At 45.3% G+C, this 18,526-nt stretch overlaps 3 protein-coding genes across 3 annotated transcripts in view; 2 read left to right on the top strand and 1 right to left on the bottom strand.

The window, feature by feature from the left end:
* The window catches only part of LOC123345199 (butyrophilin subfamily 2 member A1-like), a 343,661-nt gene that overhangs the window by 142,969 nt on the left and 182,166 nt on the right, over positions 1–18,526 (top strand). The window lies entirely within an intron of this gene.
* LOC123345197 (butyrophilin subfamily 1 member A1-like) overlaps positions 1–18,526 on the bottom strand; it is a 651,080-nt gene that overhangs the window by 538,444 nt on the left and 94,110 nt on the right. The window lies entirely within an intron of this gene.
* On the top strand, positions 2,551–8,544 carry LOC123345203 (endonuclease domain-containing 1 protein-like). The gene is made up of 2 exons (XM_044981911.1): positions 2,551–2,812; positions 7,293–8,544. Exons 1-2 carry the CDS (start codon positions 2,687–2,689, stop codon positions 7,689–7,691), a joined length of 525 nt encoding a protein of 174 aa, XP_044837846.1. The 5' UTR covers positions 2,551–2,686; the 3' UTR covers positions 7,692–8,544.

The raw sequence follows: 18,526 nt of genomic DNA, 5'->3' as shown, positions 1-18,526 counted from the left end.
CAGGATCATTCAATTGCACAGGTTTGAGTGCTCAGTGGGAATATAGGGTTGGATGAATAGCTGTGCTTGGGGACAGTGTACAAAGGGGCAGGCAGATCTAGCAGGAGGAGAAGAGGTTTGCAGATGGACCAGGAGAATGACACATGAGAGAGGAAGAAAAGACTGGGATTGTTTCCCTTACAGGAGGCAAATAAGAGGGGCCTTGCTAAAAGCACATGAAACAATGAATGTGACAGAGGCAGGAGATCAGCTCCCTCCCCCACAACGCAAGAACTGGGGGCATTTGATTATTGATAAAGGAGGCAAATTCCAAACTGATCAAAGGAAATACTGTTCCTCACATGGTACAGGTAGGGGGGTTGGAGTTTCTCATGTGAGCACAGACCCTAGTTATGTGTGGGGGGTTTTGCTTTATGCAGAGATTGGGGGCAGGTGACGCTACGATGACATGGAATGATGTAAGAAGGACTCGCTGGAGAGACATGGCGGGCAGGGCTCTTAGATGCTGACAAGCCTCAGGTTCACTGCCTGGCTGTGATCGGCCAGGGGATTGCGTGTCTCAGGAATTTCGTTGTTCTCAACTATGGTGTAGTAGGGGGCTGCCTGTGTGTTATGGCCTCGGTTGATGGGATGTGTGGTTCTCATGGTGAGTAGCTTAGGACAGTTTGGGAGTCTCTTGTTCAGGTGACCATGTGTTCATTCTCTGTCTGTATTCTCAGGATACGTCTACACGGCAAAAAGCAAAAAACCCATGGAATTGAGTCTCAGAGCCTGGGTCAACCTACTCGGGCTCCCGGGACTAAAAATAGCCATGTAGACATTTAGGATCAAGCTGGAACCCAGGCTCTGAAACCTGGTGAGGGTGGAGGGCTCAGCCAAAGTTCCAACGTCTACCCGGCTGTTTCTAGCCTTGCAGCTGAAGCCCACAGCGAGAGGCAGTTGACCAAGGCTCTGAGACTCAAGCTAAGTCTACACCATAAACCTCAAAGCGCTGCTGCGGGAGCGCTCCAGTGGCAGCGCTTTGATCTGCTCGTGTGGTCACCCGCGAGCACTTGGGAGAGAGCTCTCCCAGCACCCTATGTAATCCACCTCCACGAGGGATTAGCTCTGAGCACAGCTCCCAGCACTCTAAGCCTGTCTTCACTGGCGCATTACAGCACTTAAACTTGCTGCGCTCGGGAGTGGGGAGTGGGTGGGGGTGTGCTTTTTCACCCCCTGAGTCAGCAAGTTACTGCGCTGTGACTTGCCAGTCAGGGGCGGCTCTATGTTTTTTGCTGCTCCAAGCACGGCAGTGAGGTGGCTTTCGGAGGCGTGCCTGCAGGAGGTCCTCCGGTGTCGCTCCTTCAGCATCCCCGTTGCCGAATTACCGCCGAAGCCACGGAACCGGCAGACCTCCAGCAGGCATGCCGCCAAAGGCAGCCTGACTGCTGCCCTCACAGGGACCGACAGGCTGTCCCCCACGGCTTGCCGCCCCAGGCATGCGCTTGCTGCGCTGTTGCCTGGAGCCGCCGCTGTTGCCAGTGTAGACAAGCCCTCAGTACCACAGGGGTTTCATTGCTGTGCTGATGTACCCCCAGGATGTTTGTCTAGCTGGGCTGAGTATGTCTGTGTGGATGTATATAGCACTCACTGCTGGGTGATCGGTGTAGGTCAGTGGTGGGGGTAGCGAATGATTACTCCTTAAATGGCTGTGGGGAACTGTCTGGGCACAGGACTCTGGTTTGTTGCAGCTGTAGTGGTTTTGCACAGACACTGTAACATTTGGTCCAGGGGTGGGTGAGGGCATTATACGGGGGGATCTGGGCTCCACTGAACACACGTCCAGCCAAAGGAGTCAGCCATTGCAGAGAACCTGCAGCTGCAGAGAGGGAATGAGCTGCTTGCTCCCTGCACGGCCTTCAGCTCCTGGAAGGTTTGTGCTGGGAAGATTGTGATGAAAAACCTTTTTTCCTCCAAAAATGCAGATCCAGGTCAACCAAAACAATTTCTGATTCTGAGCTGCTGTAGTATAATTTTTTCAGTAAAAAAAAATAAAAGAAAAAAAAATAAAAGAAAACAATTGTGGGGAAATGTCAGAACAGTTTCTTTTGGAATTTCTACGCAACTAATTGTTTCAACTTTTTGTTTTGGAAAGACATTTTGTTTCAGATTTCCTGTCAATGTTCTTTTTTAAACAACTATTTAAATATACTTTAAAAACCATGAAATTGAAATGAAACATTTTGTTCAATATGAAACAAAAAACATTTTGCAACATTTAGTTTCACCAAAAAATTTGAAACATTTTCATTTGGGCTTGACCCAAAATCAGTCTGCTGGACTTTCAACTGAACCGAATATTTGCACAGCCTTTATCAAGCCCTGTATTGCGCCAGCTCAGGGATGTGGCTGCATGGCCCAGCCCAGCCCCTGGGAAGGCCTGGGCAGGAAGCCCACAGATTACTCAGCCTGAGATGGGTAGTGGAGGTGGCTCTCCGAAGAACGAGATAAGTAGCAGCTGCAAAGGGACTGGCTCTGACACTGTGAGCCATGGGGCCCCTCGCACTGCTGGGCTTTGCCTTGCTCTGGGCTGGGCTGGCGCTGGCTGAACTGGTCCCCACTTTCAGTAAATGCAGACGCTATTTCTACAGAGGAATTGAGCCCCAAGGGTTTGACACTACAAACAGAGCTAACATTTGCCAGAAATATGGAGAAACATCATTTTGCAACCTTTTACGATGAGAGAAGCCGAATCCCGGTCTGGTCAGCTTACACTATAGATGAAGGAAATTGCACAGATACAGCCTCAGAAACATGGAAGGTGGAGCTGCAGGTCAGTCTTTCTCCTGTCTGAATCTCTCTGGGTCTCATCTAGGCACCACAACATGGAGCTCTTGATGCCTCTGCCTCCTGGAGTGGGGGTGGCACAGAGATCCATCCCTTAGGTATAGGGCCCTGGGGCTCCCTTCTTCCCTCTCTGAGCACCAGCAGGGCCCCTCTCAGGGTATCCTTTTGAACTCAGAGAGGTGGGGATGGTGGCTGAGTGCTCCAAGTACTTTCCCGGCAGCCAGGGTTTCTCTGCTTTGGTGGGGGGACAGGCCCACTGTGGTCTGCCCTTTTGGCACACACAGAGCCCCCTGATGGGAGGGGTTGGCAAGGACCCCAGAGCAGAGGGGCTGGGACTTAACTCCCCTTGCACTGTATGGGACAGCTCCCGTTCATAGCTCTATTCAGGCTCTCTGCAGACTCAGGCAGGCATCACTGTGTCAATCCCATTCGAGTCACATTTTCAAGCTTTTCTGTACAACCACAAGAGCTAGAGACTTATTCTTTTTTTAAATGCAAGCTGAGATTCTGCCATGGTCCCAAGTACCAGAGCCCGCATATGGGCATAGAGTTCCTCTGCCTGATTCCAGCCCTGAGTGAGACCTTCCACAGGGGAACAAAGGAGACTTGGACTCAGCATTGCAATACCTAGTGCATAGGCAGCCTGAAGCCTAATGGAACCCACAACAGCCCCAAGTGAGGTGTACAGGGTCCATGTACACTGCATGGGGAGACATGGGTGCCTGACAATGGGATCCACAAAAGCCACATGCTGAGGAGGAAGCTTTCTAAATTAGCCAATAGGAAATGCTGAGGAAAGGGGGGTTTCCTAAGCCCTGCCCCTCAAAGGGATTTAGAGGCCTGAGTCTTGGCAGGAGGGAGGCATTTCCCCTCACACAAGATTCACAGCTGTGCCCCCTTTCATGGAGTTAGATTTTTCTCACAAAAAACAGAAAAGGGTTGGGGGTGGAGAAAGTCACCCCTTTAATCCAGTGATTAGAGCACTCCCCTGATATGTAGGAGAGCCTGGTTCACTTCTACCCTCTTCCTGATGCGGAGAAGGGACTTGAAGTTGGGTATCCTCCCTCCCAAGAGAGGGCTGAGATGCCTGGTCACTCTGATGTGGGTCTCCCTCAGTCTCTCCTGTTGAAGCTCTTCCACGATGTACGAATAATTCACCCAGCGTTGGAGCACGGGGATGGCCTATTGAGTTTCCCACATGATGCTCTAACCACTGAACTAGAGTCAGTCTCACTCTCTCCCTGGCCTAAGGACTATTACAGTTTTCATACACAGTAGAAGAGCTTCAGCAGGGAACACTGAGAGACCTGTCCCAAATGCAGAAACTAAGGTACTCTACACAAATGGGGAAAGACCGAAGTTCAAATCTTTTCTCCCCAGCATGCCATAGCTGCTGGAACAAGGAACACTGTGGGTGCTGCCACAGCCCATGGCTTGAAATGGTTTCCATCATATATGTAAGCAGAGTCAGGATGAGCCCTACCCTGACATCTTGTGGTAAATTATGGGGAGTGTGGAAAGGAATTTGAAGTATTTGCATTGATATTTCAGTTATTTGCATTGGCACTCCCACCCCACAGCAGCCTGGGATGTTTATTTTCACAGCTGTGGGATCCCCAATTTCTTTGTTATTGGGGCAGGAGGAATAAAATGTTGTTACCCTGATTAAGTAAATGAGGAACTACAAAACTGTCTTATGATAAAGGGTTTCATTATCAACTAAATAGCACTTGCTATAGAAGGGACATGGGTTCCAAATCTCAGTGAATTAGGAGTGGCTGGGGACAGATATTTGTACTTGGTGGTGTAGGCTTCTTGTGTGAGCCAGAAGCACCAGTTCCACCTATGCTTCTCTCCACTGTGGAATGTCAGAATTAATTTTTGATTCTCTTAAGAATCTAGATACAGATTACTGAGCTGAACTCACTTTGGGCTAATGGTGCACTGGGGCTCCCCTACTGTGAGCTGAAATCACTAAAGAGCTGGACTTGCTGAGCTGAGAGCACTGAGTACTGTGGTAACTAGTGGGGGAGCCTGAAGCAATACTGTGGAGCAGAGCAGCTGGTAGAGCGGAGTGGAGCAGTTTGTGGAGCCACAGGGTGAGTGGAGCCACACAGTTTGCAAGGATGGCTGGTGGACCAGAGCAGCTGGTAGAGCGGACAGCTGTGGGACGGGTGGAGCGGCCCACAGAGCAAGCGGAGCTGAGCAGTTTGTGGGGATGGCTGGCGGAAGCAGAACCCTATGAAGAGGCAGGGCAGTTGGCCCCGAATCACGTAAGGTGCCCCTTTCTACCCAGGCTGGGGATGGGGACCTCTGCAGATAGACTCTCGAGCTCTGGGGCTGCACTGACCCGGGACAGAGACTTTGGGATTGTGGGACTTTTGGGACTGTGGGTGATTTGGGGGTTGCTGGACTCAAGGGCCCAGAGAGAAGGACACGGCCCAATTTCCTGGGGTGGGTCTTTGCTCACGGTTTGGTCTATGAACTCTAGTTAAGGCATTTTCCCAATGTAATGCTTGTTGTTTATCTCATGTAATTAAACCTTTTCTGCTACACCAAGACTCTGTGCTTGCGAGAGGGGAAGTATTGCCTCCTCAAGGCGCCCAGGGGTGTGTGTAAGATTTTCCCAGGTCACTGGGTGGGGGCTCGAGCTGGTTTTGCATTACGTTGTAGGGAAGGGACCCCTATGTATTGAACCCGGCCCTTGCTGCTATTGTTTCGGCCTGGCAGAAGGGTTACATATACAGGGTTTACAGGTTGGTGATTACAATGGGCAGAGAGAGATGGGTGTCTTGGGGTGTTTCCCTCTTTTGATAGTCCTGTCCCCCCTTTGAGAAGCATTTCCAGCTGAGATTCAGGAGACAGGGTGTCTATGTGTAATTCCTTTGTTTAGAATAGACCTGTTTGCCAGCTTCTCTTTGGGCAGGGCTGTGGTTTGGAACATGTATTAATAACACCATACAGGGGAATCTTAGAACTTCTCACACAATGTTGCCACACATATTTTATCAGGACAATATTGACCAGCAACTTACGAGTTTTAAAATGATACCTTAGAAGACACGTCTTTTGTGCAAAGATTATTACAATAGTGTGTAGGGTGTGAACGCAGGGGTACATTCTGTCACAGGCTGGAAAAGGCCACAACTGTCCCAGGTGACAAGTTTCAGAGGGGTAGCCATGTTAGTCTGTTTCAGCCAAAACAATGAGGAGTCCTGTGGCACCTTAAAGACTAACACATTTATTTGGGCATAAGCTTTCGTAGGATGGAGCCCACTTTGTCAGATGCATGAAGTGGGTTCCAGCCCATGAAAGCTTATGCCCAAATAAATTTGTTAGTCTTTAAGGTGCCACAGGACTCCTCATTGTTTTTGTCCTAGATGAACATCTCCTAGGGAAAATAACTGACAGCATTATAGAGTAGTTTGCAGTGTTGTGTAGCCATGTTTGTCCCAGGATATTAGGGAGACAAGGTGGGTGAAGTAATCTCTTTTATTAGATCAACTTCTGTTGGTGAGAGAGACAAGCTCTCGAGCTTACACAGAGCTCTTCTTCAGCTCTTCTTTCACTAGCAGAGGATAGTCCAGTAAAAGATATTACCTCATGCACCTTGTCTCAGCATTATACAATGTCAGAGCTCATTAACTTTATAAAGCAGGTAGTGAAGATTTATATACCATTGGGAGATATTTTAATAAATATAAATTGCAAAAATTAGGTCAATGTGTAGTTTTGCTTATTGGTTGGATGTTGTGAGATATGTGTGGGGTGTGTAACTCTCTTCTCTTTCTACTGTTCTTCTCAGTCAATCAAACAAACCCCACAAGTTCATAAAGGGGAAGTTGAGATCAAATGAGTAACTGAAGGGTAAAAATCTTTATGAGAATGTTTTAGCTAGTAAAAAACAACCATTACAAAGTCAAGAAATTCAGAGTTAAGGTTAAACTTGCTGCACAAGAAACTCAGACATTCAAAACTCTGGCAATCCATAGTTCAGGCACCCAAACAACTGTAACTCTGCCCCATAGAGACCCCAGCAACCCTTTCCCCCTCTTTATGGATGCAGTATCAATAGTGTGCACCACAGGGCACTGCATTTATAAGTCACCTCTCTCATACCGAATGCACTGCTTTAGTTTTATGTTAGTCCTGTTTGTGCAAGTGCCATAATGCCGTGATCTGGGCCAGGACAAAGACAAGCCATGATCTGGGCCAGGAGACACATGGAGAGTGGAGGTACGAATGCTCCTCCTGCTGGGAGAACTGGCCAGCGCCTTAAATCATTTGCTGGGCACTGTAAATCAAATAGATAAAGCAGGAAAAGAGTGGGATTCAGAGAAGGGTGATGAAAATATATCGAGTCAAGAGACAGAGATTGGTTCTGCCCTTGATTCCCTGCTGCTCTGTGTGTCATGGACATTTTGATGCAAGTTGAATGTAAGGACTCTGGCCTTCTCTATTTCCAGCTGGCTGGTTTGTCAGAGGCAAATATGGAGATGGAAGGAAAACTGCTTCAAGACATGAAACAGAAAAACCGGAAAGAAAACCAATCCATCAAAGAAAAACTGAAAGAAAAGCAAGCCATCAATGAAGATTATGAGAGAACACACTATGACCGGGGACACCTGAACCCAAACTCCTTCCAGTGTGGTCAAGGCCGAATAGCCACCTTCACACTCACCAATGCGGTCCCCATGAACCCCTGCTTCAATTGGTATGAGCTAGAACGAAATCTCAAGACGCAGTTAACAAACAGCTGTGAGAAAAATCAGAAAGGGAAACCCTTTCTAGAGACTGGAGCAGTGCCCAATGAAAAATATAAAATCCCCATTAAGAAGGATGACAAACAAAGGAACATCAACTGAGATGCAGAGAGGGTGGTGGTGCCCAGCCACATCTGAACAGCCATTTGCTGTGAGCACTCAGACAATAACAAGAAATTCTCCTTCGCCTTCCTGGGAATGAACAGGCCAAATAGCATCCTGGAGCCCATGAAAGTGACACAGCTGAACAAAGAGCTAATGGGGCTGTATGGGAATCCATCAGAGCAGCCAATCAAGATTTTTAATGATGACTGTAATGAAGAAGGCACAAAGTCACATTACGTTTTATTGGAAATAACCAAACAGTTGCACGACACCAGCTAGACTCTGGGTTTCCCTTCTCACCCATTTCCAGAATCATGGCCCAGTTTCAGGTAGTTTCAGGTGTTCTTACAAGGAGAGATATTCAAAGACATGATAATACATGTTTATTAACTACAGAAAGAGAGATTTTAAGTGATTACAAGTATGAGGCGTAAAAGCCAGAATTGGTTACAAAGAAATAAAAGGTAAAGTGCAAACTAACACCAAACTTAACAAACTAAGTGAACTTGATGGTTCTCACCACATGCTCACAGCAGTCTGGATGGACCTTCAGCCAGGACCACTCCCCCAGTTCAGTGATGCTTCGTTTGTTCTTCAGATGTTGTTGATGCTGCGAGTAGAGACGTGGGGACAGAGGTGATTTGTGTCCTCTGTTGCTCATTTTTATATCTTTTCCTCCTCTGAGAATCATCCCCAGCTGGAATTCAGATGACAGCCAGTCTGTTTATACAGGAACCTCCAACTAAGGCCTGGTCTACACTAGGACTTTAATTTGAATTTAGCAGCGTTAATTCGAATTAACCGTGCACCCGTCCACACCACGAAGCCATTTAATTCGACATAGAGGGCTCTTTAGTTCAAATTCTGTACTCCTCCCCGACGAGGAGAGTAGCGCTAAATTCGACATGGCTATGTCGAATTAGGCTAGGTGTGGATGCAAATCAAACTTAGTAGCTCCGGGAGCTATCCCACAGTGCACCACTCTGTTGACGCTCTGGACAGCAGTCCGAGCTTGGATGCTCTGACCAGCCACACAGGAAATGCCCCGGGAGGGAGAACCTCTCTCAGTACTAGCGCTCACACAGCGAACAGGAGGAGAGGTGGCGTCAAGAGGACCAGCAGGCAACTCAAACGCTGCTTGGGCTAATGAGGGAGCAAACGGAGATGCTCCGGTGCCTTGTGCATGTTCTGCAGGACCGCAGGCAGGAGGACAGAGCCCCCCTGCAGTGTATCTGCAACCGCCCTCCCCCGCCACAAAGTCCCATACCCCCCTCACCCAAAATAACCAGAAAGAGGGGCGCCAGGGGCCATGAAAACTGTCACTGCACCCCAGCAGAGTGCTCAAGTACCCAAAAGCTCTCTTACCCTACATTTTGAGAAGTCCTTTCCTTCCCGCCTCACCCAAGCCCCTGTCCCAGTTTCATCCCCTAACTGTCTAGTTGATAATAAAAAATACTTTTCTGTTAATTACTGTTTCCGTCATGTTCTTTTAGAGGAGACTGTGTTTGAAGGGGGGGGAAGGGGGTTGGTAATTGGACAGGACAATCACTTTGTAGCGGGGGAGGGGGGTTACAGATCTCATGCAACGGTCCCTGTCCTGGACCACAGAGCCACGCAGCAGAGGAATCTGTATCCGTCCTCCCCCGCCACAAGGCCACATAGCCCCCACACACAGAGTCCCAAAAAGGAGGGATGGCAGGCTCCGTTGAAACAACCAGTCCGGCACTGCAGACCGCTCTGGGAGCAGGAGCCTGTCATTCCTCAAGTTTAGAGGCGGTCTTTACATCACCGCACACCCTACCCAGCACAGTCCGCGTCCCAGTTTCAACCCTTTAACGCAAAGTCATCAATAAAGAAACCTTTGTAAAGTTACAGTGGAACATGTATTTTATTTTTAAACGTGTGTTGGAAGTGGGGGAAGCGGGGTGGACGGGGTATGTAACTGCAGATGCTAGTCAACAGTAACTTGGTAAAGAAACAGGGGCAGGTTCAGCTTCTCTGTAAAGAAACTGAACAGTCACAGGTCACGCTGCTCGCTGCTCGCTGGTACTTGAAGAGTTCCTTGTCGCTGTGCAAGGCGCCTGCACAGAGCTTCACGAGCCAGGGCATTAGTGGGTAGGCTGGGTCCCCGACGATCACTATAGGCATCTGCACATCCCCAAGAGTTATTTTGTGGTCCGGGAAGAAACTACCTTCCTGCAGGTGTCTAAACAGACCAGAGTTCCTGAAAACACGCGCGTCATGAACTTTGCCTGGCCACCCGACGTTGATGTTGGTAAAACGTCCCCCATGGTCCACCAGTGCTCGCAGCACCATTGAAAAGTAGCCCTATTTCTCAGCAGCTGACTGTGGAAGAGGTGGACGATAAGGTGCGAGGAGTTGACAATGGCCATAACTGCAGCGGGCTCCGTGCTCGCTGTGCTGTGGCGCCCGCGCTGTCACTGAGCAGAAAAGTGCACGAACAGATTGCCCGCAGGCGCTTTCAGGGAGGGAGGGAGGGCATGATTGACGGTTCAATGATGACATGTTGCCTGATTTGGGGAGGGTTAGTAGGGACAGTGGAATTTATCCACTTAATTTGGTTATATGTAATAATTAATTTTCTAATTAATTAGTAATGTTAGTAACAATTAATAGATATTAATAACTTGGGTATGGCTCGCCAATATGTGTGATTAGAAGATAAAGTTTGTCTTGAATTAGGCTTCACAGAATTTAATACAAGGAGATTGGGGTGTATTACAGGAATTAGGACAGAGACAGAGTTTAGTCAAACAAGACCTTTTATTTAAAATCAACAAAACAAGAAGTAAATGTAAAATGTTAAAAGCAGTATGAGATTACAAAGTTACAAAATATCACAGTTTTTTAAGAGATATGATATGATATTATACAGTTATAAATGTACTCTACAGCGCTAGAGTAAATTTCACACCTTTGCTAGAGGAAGTTACAAAGAAACTGGTTATGAGTAAAACCCTCTTTTTTTTAACCTAAATGCTCTAGCAGAAATGAGAATATGTTCATACTCACAACTTTGAGAAGAATCAATACTACGACTTAGTATTAACAGCTTTCATAGGAGAAAAGGCTTCGAAGCAGGTTGAGACGACAAGGAAACAGAGAGATGTATCGCCTGCTCTAATGGTGGATTATCACACCTTTTATAGGGAGAAATCCTTCCTCTTATGCCCAAATTTGTCTTTCCCCATGGAAAGGTGAGGGTACCTGTTTTCATAGGCTGACCTTTGTATACGTATTAATGACAACTATCTACGTATCTTGTGGTGTACTTGTTAGGTCCTTTTGCACCTAACTAGGTGAAAGGTTAGCAGATATTCAGAAAGTCCCTAGACAATTTGCGTAGGTTTGTTTCCTATTATCACTTTTCTGAGTAAGGGTCTTAAAGGTTGCTTTCAGCGTCACAGAGGAAATAGGCCAGGATGTCTGGCCTCGAAGTTTCTAGGTATCTTGCGTTACAGCTATTGCAAATTTCTATTAATCTATGCAGCCTACACACTTTATCAAAAAGACATTTTATACAGACCAACAGATTAATCCTCAGGGCTACACGCCTCCCTTTGACGGGGTGGTTTACATAAAGAAACCCCGTCACCTAGGACTTAACATCTGTGGGGCCCTTTTTAGTTTCATACCTGGGCAAATTTTGGTAGGTATTAGGAATGGGCACCATGTATATATATTCATTTTTATCCCCAGATGGTGCTCGTCTGTGCATTTGTTTAGGTGATTGTCTGGGTGTCTGTCTAGGTCTCTGCCTAGTTTTTGGCTTGGGTTTGTTGCGTTTATACAGCATATAACCTAATATAAGGAAATTAATTACAATCCCAATTCCTTGGATAATTATCCATACTTCTAATCCGAATTTTTCTTTAGAAGTTGTTGCAGGCTCATTTCCTTCATTCATTAATTGGGTAATAACTTGTTGGGCTTCATCCATATTATTAGTAATTTGAATGAGGTGAGTCTCTTTACGAGTCATTAAGGATTTCATTTGCAACCCTAATGGTGGAATATAAGCCAGAAAAGTAGGTGTACTTTGAATAGTTAAATTCTGGTAATTAGGGTTAGACTGAATAATGGTAATGTTCTCAAAAATAGGAATAGGGGAAATAACTTGATTTCCTATTACCGTGGGTTGCTTTGGGGTAAAACAGAAATTTGGCTCTGTGACAGGACACTCCAAGGGACCATACTGGTACCTCTTTTGGTTGGTAACCACGCAAAATTGGTTCCTTCCAGCATAGGTCACCCTCTCCATTGGAGTCTTCCATGTGGTCAGCCTCACCAGGCATGACGATGATGAATTCTGTGCTTTCTCTCCCTGTAGTCCACACAAAACAGTGTTTGTTTCAAACACATTACACCTACAGATATACTGGGGTCCTTTTTCAGAACAACAGGCCATCTGTGGTACCTTCCAAGTCTGAGTTGGAGTGTGATAGACTACCAGGGGAGGTGCATTAACGCGTTCCCTGTAGATGTCATCTTCGAGGTGACCTATAGAATGGATAGCAGCCAATTGCCTGTACACATTTCTGTCTGGGTTAAACACTGGTAACGAGACCGTGAATTAAACATACAAAGATCGTGCCATTATACAATCTTTTGTAAGAGAACAACTGTCTCGGTTGGGGTGAGGTGTCACAGATCCTATCTCTCTCATAGCACCCACTGACAAATGCTGGCATGTATCCAAACAAGTGGATCTTTCCTTTTCCAGCTTTTGAAAACATTTAGGACAATACCAACTCATTAGTTGTTCATCCTTAATTAAGTTAGGGACTTCTTCTAATTTTAAGGATCGCAATGCATTAGTAATTGTGCTTACAACATATTCCCCATATGCAGAACATATAATTTCTTTCCCCAACTGCTGATCTCTTTTCTGATCATTGTTTAAAGAAATTAACTGGTTAATTTTCTGTTGAGTTTCATTAAACAATTGGGTTATATCATGCATATTATAAACAGTAAATCGTTCTTCCTGTGCCAATCCCTTTATTCCCTGTAACATTGGATTGACTACTTGGTTAGCTTCCTTTTTTAACACATAATCTATATGCTTGCGGATTTTTCCAATATCCACTTGGTTCCAAATTGACATTCCTGCACCAAATAGTCCTGTTAGGGATCCTAAACCTCCAAGGAGATTTAAGCTACGTTTTCTCCTAAGAGTTGGTGACTTAGGGACTTTATTATCCTTCAACAGAACAATATCCCGCACTTGTTGCTGATAGGCTACAATCCTATCCACAAGTCGTACTGAGAAAAAGGAAGCTACATTGGTATGCTGACAATAGCTAAATTCTCCCAAGTACCAATTAGACAAATTTAGCACTACAGGAATATGCATAAATTGAACTTGATTAATTATTTTCCCCATCATGGGTGTTGTGGTAAGACCACTAACAGGTCCTGGGTTTAACACTGGACAATTTACATCATTTGTTCTTGACTGATCAAGATCATAGTCAATAACTGGGTCCTGAACTTTAAGTTCAAATGTCATATTTTGGACATATTTTTTGTTTCCTGTTTTGGTTTGAAAGGTAGCTATAATGAGCACCTCATATCGCCCTTGGTCCTCATATTTAAGCTTATACAAGGTTAAACTTCCCCCTGTTATCAAATTATTACAGCTAGCCTTATTTTTTCAAGTTCCATAAGCTATACCATGTTTTAGGGAAGTTGAATTTATAAACGTCTTGCAACCACCACCCTTTGAATCCTCATCCAAGGGCCACATCTTTTTCCAACCACTAGAGGGTAGTGTAGTTACTTCTACCAATTGATATTCAAAAGTAACATCTTCCCCCCGAATTCCCTTAACCTGTTGAATCGGGTTGTTGACCAGTTTTGGATTAAGGATAATAGTCCGTTCCTTCTTTGTTGGTATGTTCTGTTGCTTGGGCTCAGACAACTGAGTACGATTCGGTCGTCTGGTTTTCTGGGGTTGCAATAGTTCGGTTTCAGACTTAAGATTTTGGCATAGTCCTACCCTTAGAGCAACAATAAGGGTGTAATAAGTCAAAAATGTCAATGTCAATTTCATGGTTGCAAACTGCTGGGCTCCAATTGTTGCGATTTCGTCTGATCACTTAAGTCCTGAGGAAGAAGTTGCTCCTGCGACCTGGACGATCGATACAGCTTTAACTGGTTAGCATGATAAATCTTGTCTTTATTATGCTTTCCTCCTGTTACTCTGATCTTATATACTGCTGAACTGAGTTTATTAATGATTTGGAAAGGTCCAATCCATCGATTACACAACCCATGTTCTGGTGACTTATATGACAATAACATTACTTGGTCTCCTACCTCCCAAGTATTCTCTCTCTGGTTTTTGTCAAAGTAAGCCTTTGCCTTACGTCTGGATTTTCCCAATTTAGCAGCTACCTGCAAGTGAATGTGATTTAAATGTTTTTGCAGATTTTGCAGGTAGGTATTCATTTTTATTCCCTCTAATTGAGTGCCACTAGCTTGCCAAATTAAATGTTCTGGTAATCTCATTGTTCGGCCTGTCATCACTTCAAAAGGTGTTTTATCAGTAGATGCAGCCGGTGTCGCCCTCAATGCCATTAAAATTAAAGGCATGAGGGTGTCCCAGTTACGTCCATTGGCATCAACCAGTTTCCTCAACATCACTTTTATAGTCCGATTGGTTCGTTCCACCATCCCAGATGACTGTGGTCTGTATGGGATGTGTAGTCTCTGCGGGACTCCCATCAATTTAAGACAATCCCTAAAGAACTGTCCTGTGAAATGTGATCCCTGGTCTGATTCTACCTTTGCAGGGATCCCCCAGCGAGAGAAGACTTGTTCTACCAAGACTTTGGCAGTGGCTTTTGCAGTATTGGCTTTAAGAGGAAATGCCTCTATCCACTTTGAGAAAGGATCGATAATCACCAATAGATATTCGTTACCTCTTTGGGTCCTTGGCAAAGGACCTACAAAGTCAATCTGCAAAGCCATCCACGGACCTTCATACACCTGGGATCTTAGTGGCGCATTTCTTTTGGATGGAGTAGGATTAGCTTGGGCACATGCCAGACAATTTTCACAATATTGTTGCACATCCATCCTAAGAAGTGGCCACCACCCTACAGATGCAAGACGTTGGACAGTTTTGTCCACTCCCTGATGTCCTCCTGTAGGAGTGTCATGGACCATGTACATCATTTCCCTCCGTAGGTGAGCTGGAACTACCCACACAGGGAAAGGACCTCCTGTATACATGAGAATTCCATCTACGACTTGTAACTGCTGTTCATGTCGTAGATACAAAGGGTCTATTGTTAGTGATCCCTCTTTGTCTATTTTGGAAAGCTCTAGAATTACTTTTATTATGTCCTTATCCAATTTTTGCATGTCTTTTAGATCTGGTATATTGGGTTGTACCAATTTAGTTGCAGCTATAGGACATTTAGGATTAGGGTTAATAACAGAATACTCCTGATCCTTACTTTCCCAAAATTCTCCTGATCGGGCTCCTTCACGGGCCAATTTATCAGCTTTCTCATTTTCCATAGCATAAGGGTCTAATTTCCAGTGAGCTTTTACTTTTTTTATATTGATTGGCCGCTCTGAAACAGTAACTATTACTGTTAACCAATGGATATATCTCATCAGTGATGCATACCTAATAGGTGTGCCATCAGAAGATGTAAAACCATTTGTTTCCCAATATGGTAGGAACTCTGTGAGAGAATTGCATACCCATGCAGAGTCTGAAAACAGACAGATATCTTGGTATGTGGTGGTGATGGAGAACTGCACACAGTACTCCAACACACAAGCCACTGCAGCTAATTCTGCATATTGAGCCGAATGTGGAGTGCATGAATATGCCTTTTCCCAAGGCTCTCCTTTCCCCTCAGGGGGAACTGCATAGATTCCGAACCCAGTATAGGGTTTGCCTTGATGGTAATAACTAGAACCATCAACAAAGAATTTATACCTATTAATGGGATCTGTCTCCTGGATTAAAGGTTGAAAGAGCTTTTGTTTTTCCTCCCCCCTTAGATCCAATTGAGCAAAGTTGGGACACTTGTGTGGCTCTCCCTGATACAATAGAGCTGTTGGTAACAAGGATGGTGTCCTAATAGGTTTAACTGCGATATCTTTCCCTTGCAGTAATAATGCCCAGTGAGCAAGGCGAGCATTTGAAACTTGCCCATCTTTTACCCTGTTGGACAGTAAAAACTGAAGAGGAGTGTGCGATGAGTGTAATATGATCGGGCTGAGGCCAATTAGAAAAGAAAAGTGTTGTATGGCCCAACTGGTTGCCAATAGATACTTTTCACAATTGTCATATTTGAGTTCAATTGATGACATTAAACGTGAGGCATAGGCCACAGGTCTGATTTTCCCATGCCTTTCTTGTGAGGCCACAGCCGCCAACGCATTAACACTCACCGCTACCTCCAGATGATAGGGTATTTCAGGATTTGGTGTGATCAACACCGGAGCCTTGATAATGGCCTGTTTTAGTTGGGATACTGCCTCCGTGTGTTGCTCAGACCATTCCCACTGTACACCTTTCTTTAGAAGTTGGTACAAAGGACCTGCAATAGAAGCAAAATTAGGGATGAAATCCCTGTGGTACCCAGTTAAACCTAGGAAAGCTCTTAAAGCCGTAGGTTCCTGTGGTAAAGGCAATGTTTGGATTGCATCCACCTTCTGTTGCGCTGGAGTCCTACCCCATTTTGTCAGGGTGAGGCCCAAGAAAGAGACACAATTAGCCATTAGCTGAGCCTTGGCTGGATTGCACTTTAACCCTGCTTCTTTTAGAATTTGCAGGAGCTCGTCAAGTCTTTTTAAATGCTCCTTTTTCGTCTGTGTTGCTAAACACAGATCATTTACATATTGAAATAGAACATTTGGTTTAGAAAATGGTGACAGTATCCGTCTCATTTGTGCATGGAATAAAGCTGGAGAGTTTTTATATCCCTGGGGCAAACGTGTCCAAGAATATTGCACTCCCTGAAAACTAAATGCAAAACGGTACTGTGAAATGTGTGCCAATGGTAATGTCCAAAAGCTGTTACTGATATCTAATACAGTAAACCATACAGCCTTTGGATCAAAGGATTTGATTAGATCTGGCATTTTGGCCACTGTGGGGGCACAAGTTGGTGTGACTTGGTTTAGGCGTCTGTAATCTATTGTGAGACGCCACGAACCATCCGGTTTCTTAACAGGCCAAATAGGTGAATTTGCAGTGGAAGTACATTTTCGTAGTACTCCCTGTGTCAGCAAGGACTTAATAGTCTTTTCTATGTATGGATTTGCTTGTTCTGGGTAAGGATACTGTTTTTGGGCTGAAATTTCTCCTCCTTCCACCACAATAGTGACAGCCATGCATTCACAGTCATGTTTGTGTTTAGCAAAGGCATTTGCATGTTTGTACAGTAATGCCTGTAACTCAGGTTGGTTTGCATGTTTAGCCACTATTTCGTCCAAATCATACCCTTCAGGTTCAAAGTCCTCCACTGGAGATACCATGCCACACTCAGGTATGACTACTGGAGAGTCATCCTTTTCCTGTTCTACTGAAAGACACAATAATTGGTTACACAAATCAAGAACACATCCCTGTTTGTATAAGAAATCAGTTCCCAATAAGGAATTCTTTGGGTCTGCTAACTTCATTAATGCAAAAGTATGATTCTTTCTTAGGTGACCTATCTGTACTTCAAGGGGTGTAGAAAGTGTGGTAGTAACCTGATTACTTGCAAAGGTTGCAAGTGTCTTGGTACATCCTGATGATAGAGGAGAGGATCTAGGATCCTCGACATGGAGAATACTGATTGCTGCTCCAGTATCTATAATGAGATTCCTGTCTAGTCCCTCTATCACTGCAGATATTGTGGGTCTTCCACTTGTATCTTTGCCCAAAGGGGTTATGACTACACTCGGGGTTGTTTGTAGTCATGCAGCATATGCTGTCAGATAATCAAGGGGTTCCTCCTCTATCTCCTCAGAGGCAGCCAATTCTGGAGGAGTGGCTGTCCACTGGGGAAAAGGGGATGGATCGACAGAGGCCACTGGACGGTTCAAGGTTGCTGAGCCTTGGCCTTCCATCATCATCAGCTCATTCACACGGGCATGAAGTTCTTGGATAGCCCGTCATTGAGCCTCAAGCGTCTGTTGCACTGTTTTAAACATTTTCACAACTGAGTTCTCAGTTTTGTGCAAAGGCGGTGATTTAGGTCTCTGCAGACGTGAACCGTTCTGTGCAGCATCTGAAAAGAAAGGAACACGATCCCGGGCTCCTGCATAGGATCCAAACGCATAACCCTGTCGAGGGGCCTGGCCACTCGAAGGTCCAGGGTTATTACGTGGGTTAGGGTCATTTTGCCAACGTTGATACTTAGGGAATTTAGGAACTCCTCGTCCTAATCCTGGCTGAGGTTGAGGTCCCTCAATCCTCACCGTAGGATTAGTTTGTGGTTCCTGAAGTACTGCAACCGGGGCTCCACGCCGACCTAATTTAGAGCCTCCCTGTGCATATGCTTTAGCCAATAAGGCTAATGTTCTTTTTAAAGAAATATCATCAGTGATATGCATATTAACCATTTCTCTTAACTGAGGAAGAGAATTATTAACTAACAGACTGATATATGGCAGTTCATCTGTTTCTTCTTTGATATGACTCCGCCAAGCTGCACTTAACCGCAAATGAAACTGATGTGGAGTTTCATTAGGTTTCTGCTTTAAGTTAGACAGAATTGCTACTCCAGCTTGCCCTGGGTGCTGATTATGTTCCAATAGGGCTACTGTCTCTTGAAAAGTTTTCTCTCCTACCC

Source organism: Mauremys mutica, chromosome 12 (genome assembly GCF_020497125.1).
Source record: "Mauremys mutica isolate MM-2020 ecotype Southern chromosome 12, ASM2049712v1, whole genome shotgun sequence".
NCBI classification, from domain to species: domain Eukaryota; kingdom Metazoa; phylum Chordata; order Testudines; family Geoemydidae; genus Mauremys; species Mauremys mutica.
The sequence above is the reverse complement of the archived record's forward strand: the minus strand, read 5'-3'. Positions and strand labels throughout refer to the sequence as shown.

Excerpts from the sequence above, each read along its gene's own strand:
- LOC123345203 (XM_044981911.1), top strand. The coding sequence starts at position 2,687 with ATGGAGAAACATCATTTTGCAACCTTTTACGATGAGAGAAGCCGAATC. Across the intron at positions 2,813-7,292 it reads CATGGAAGGTGGAGCTGCAG|CTGGCTGGTTTGTCAGAGGC; the intron begins GTCAGTCTTTCT and ends CTCTATTTCCAG.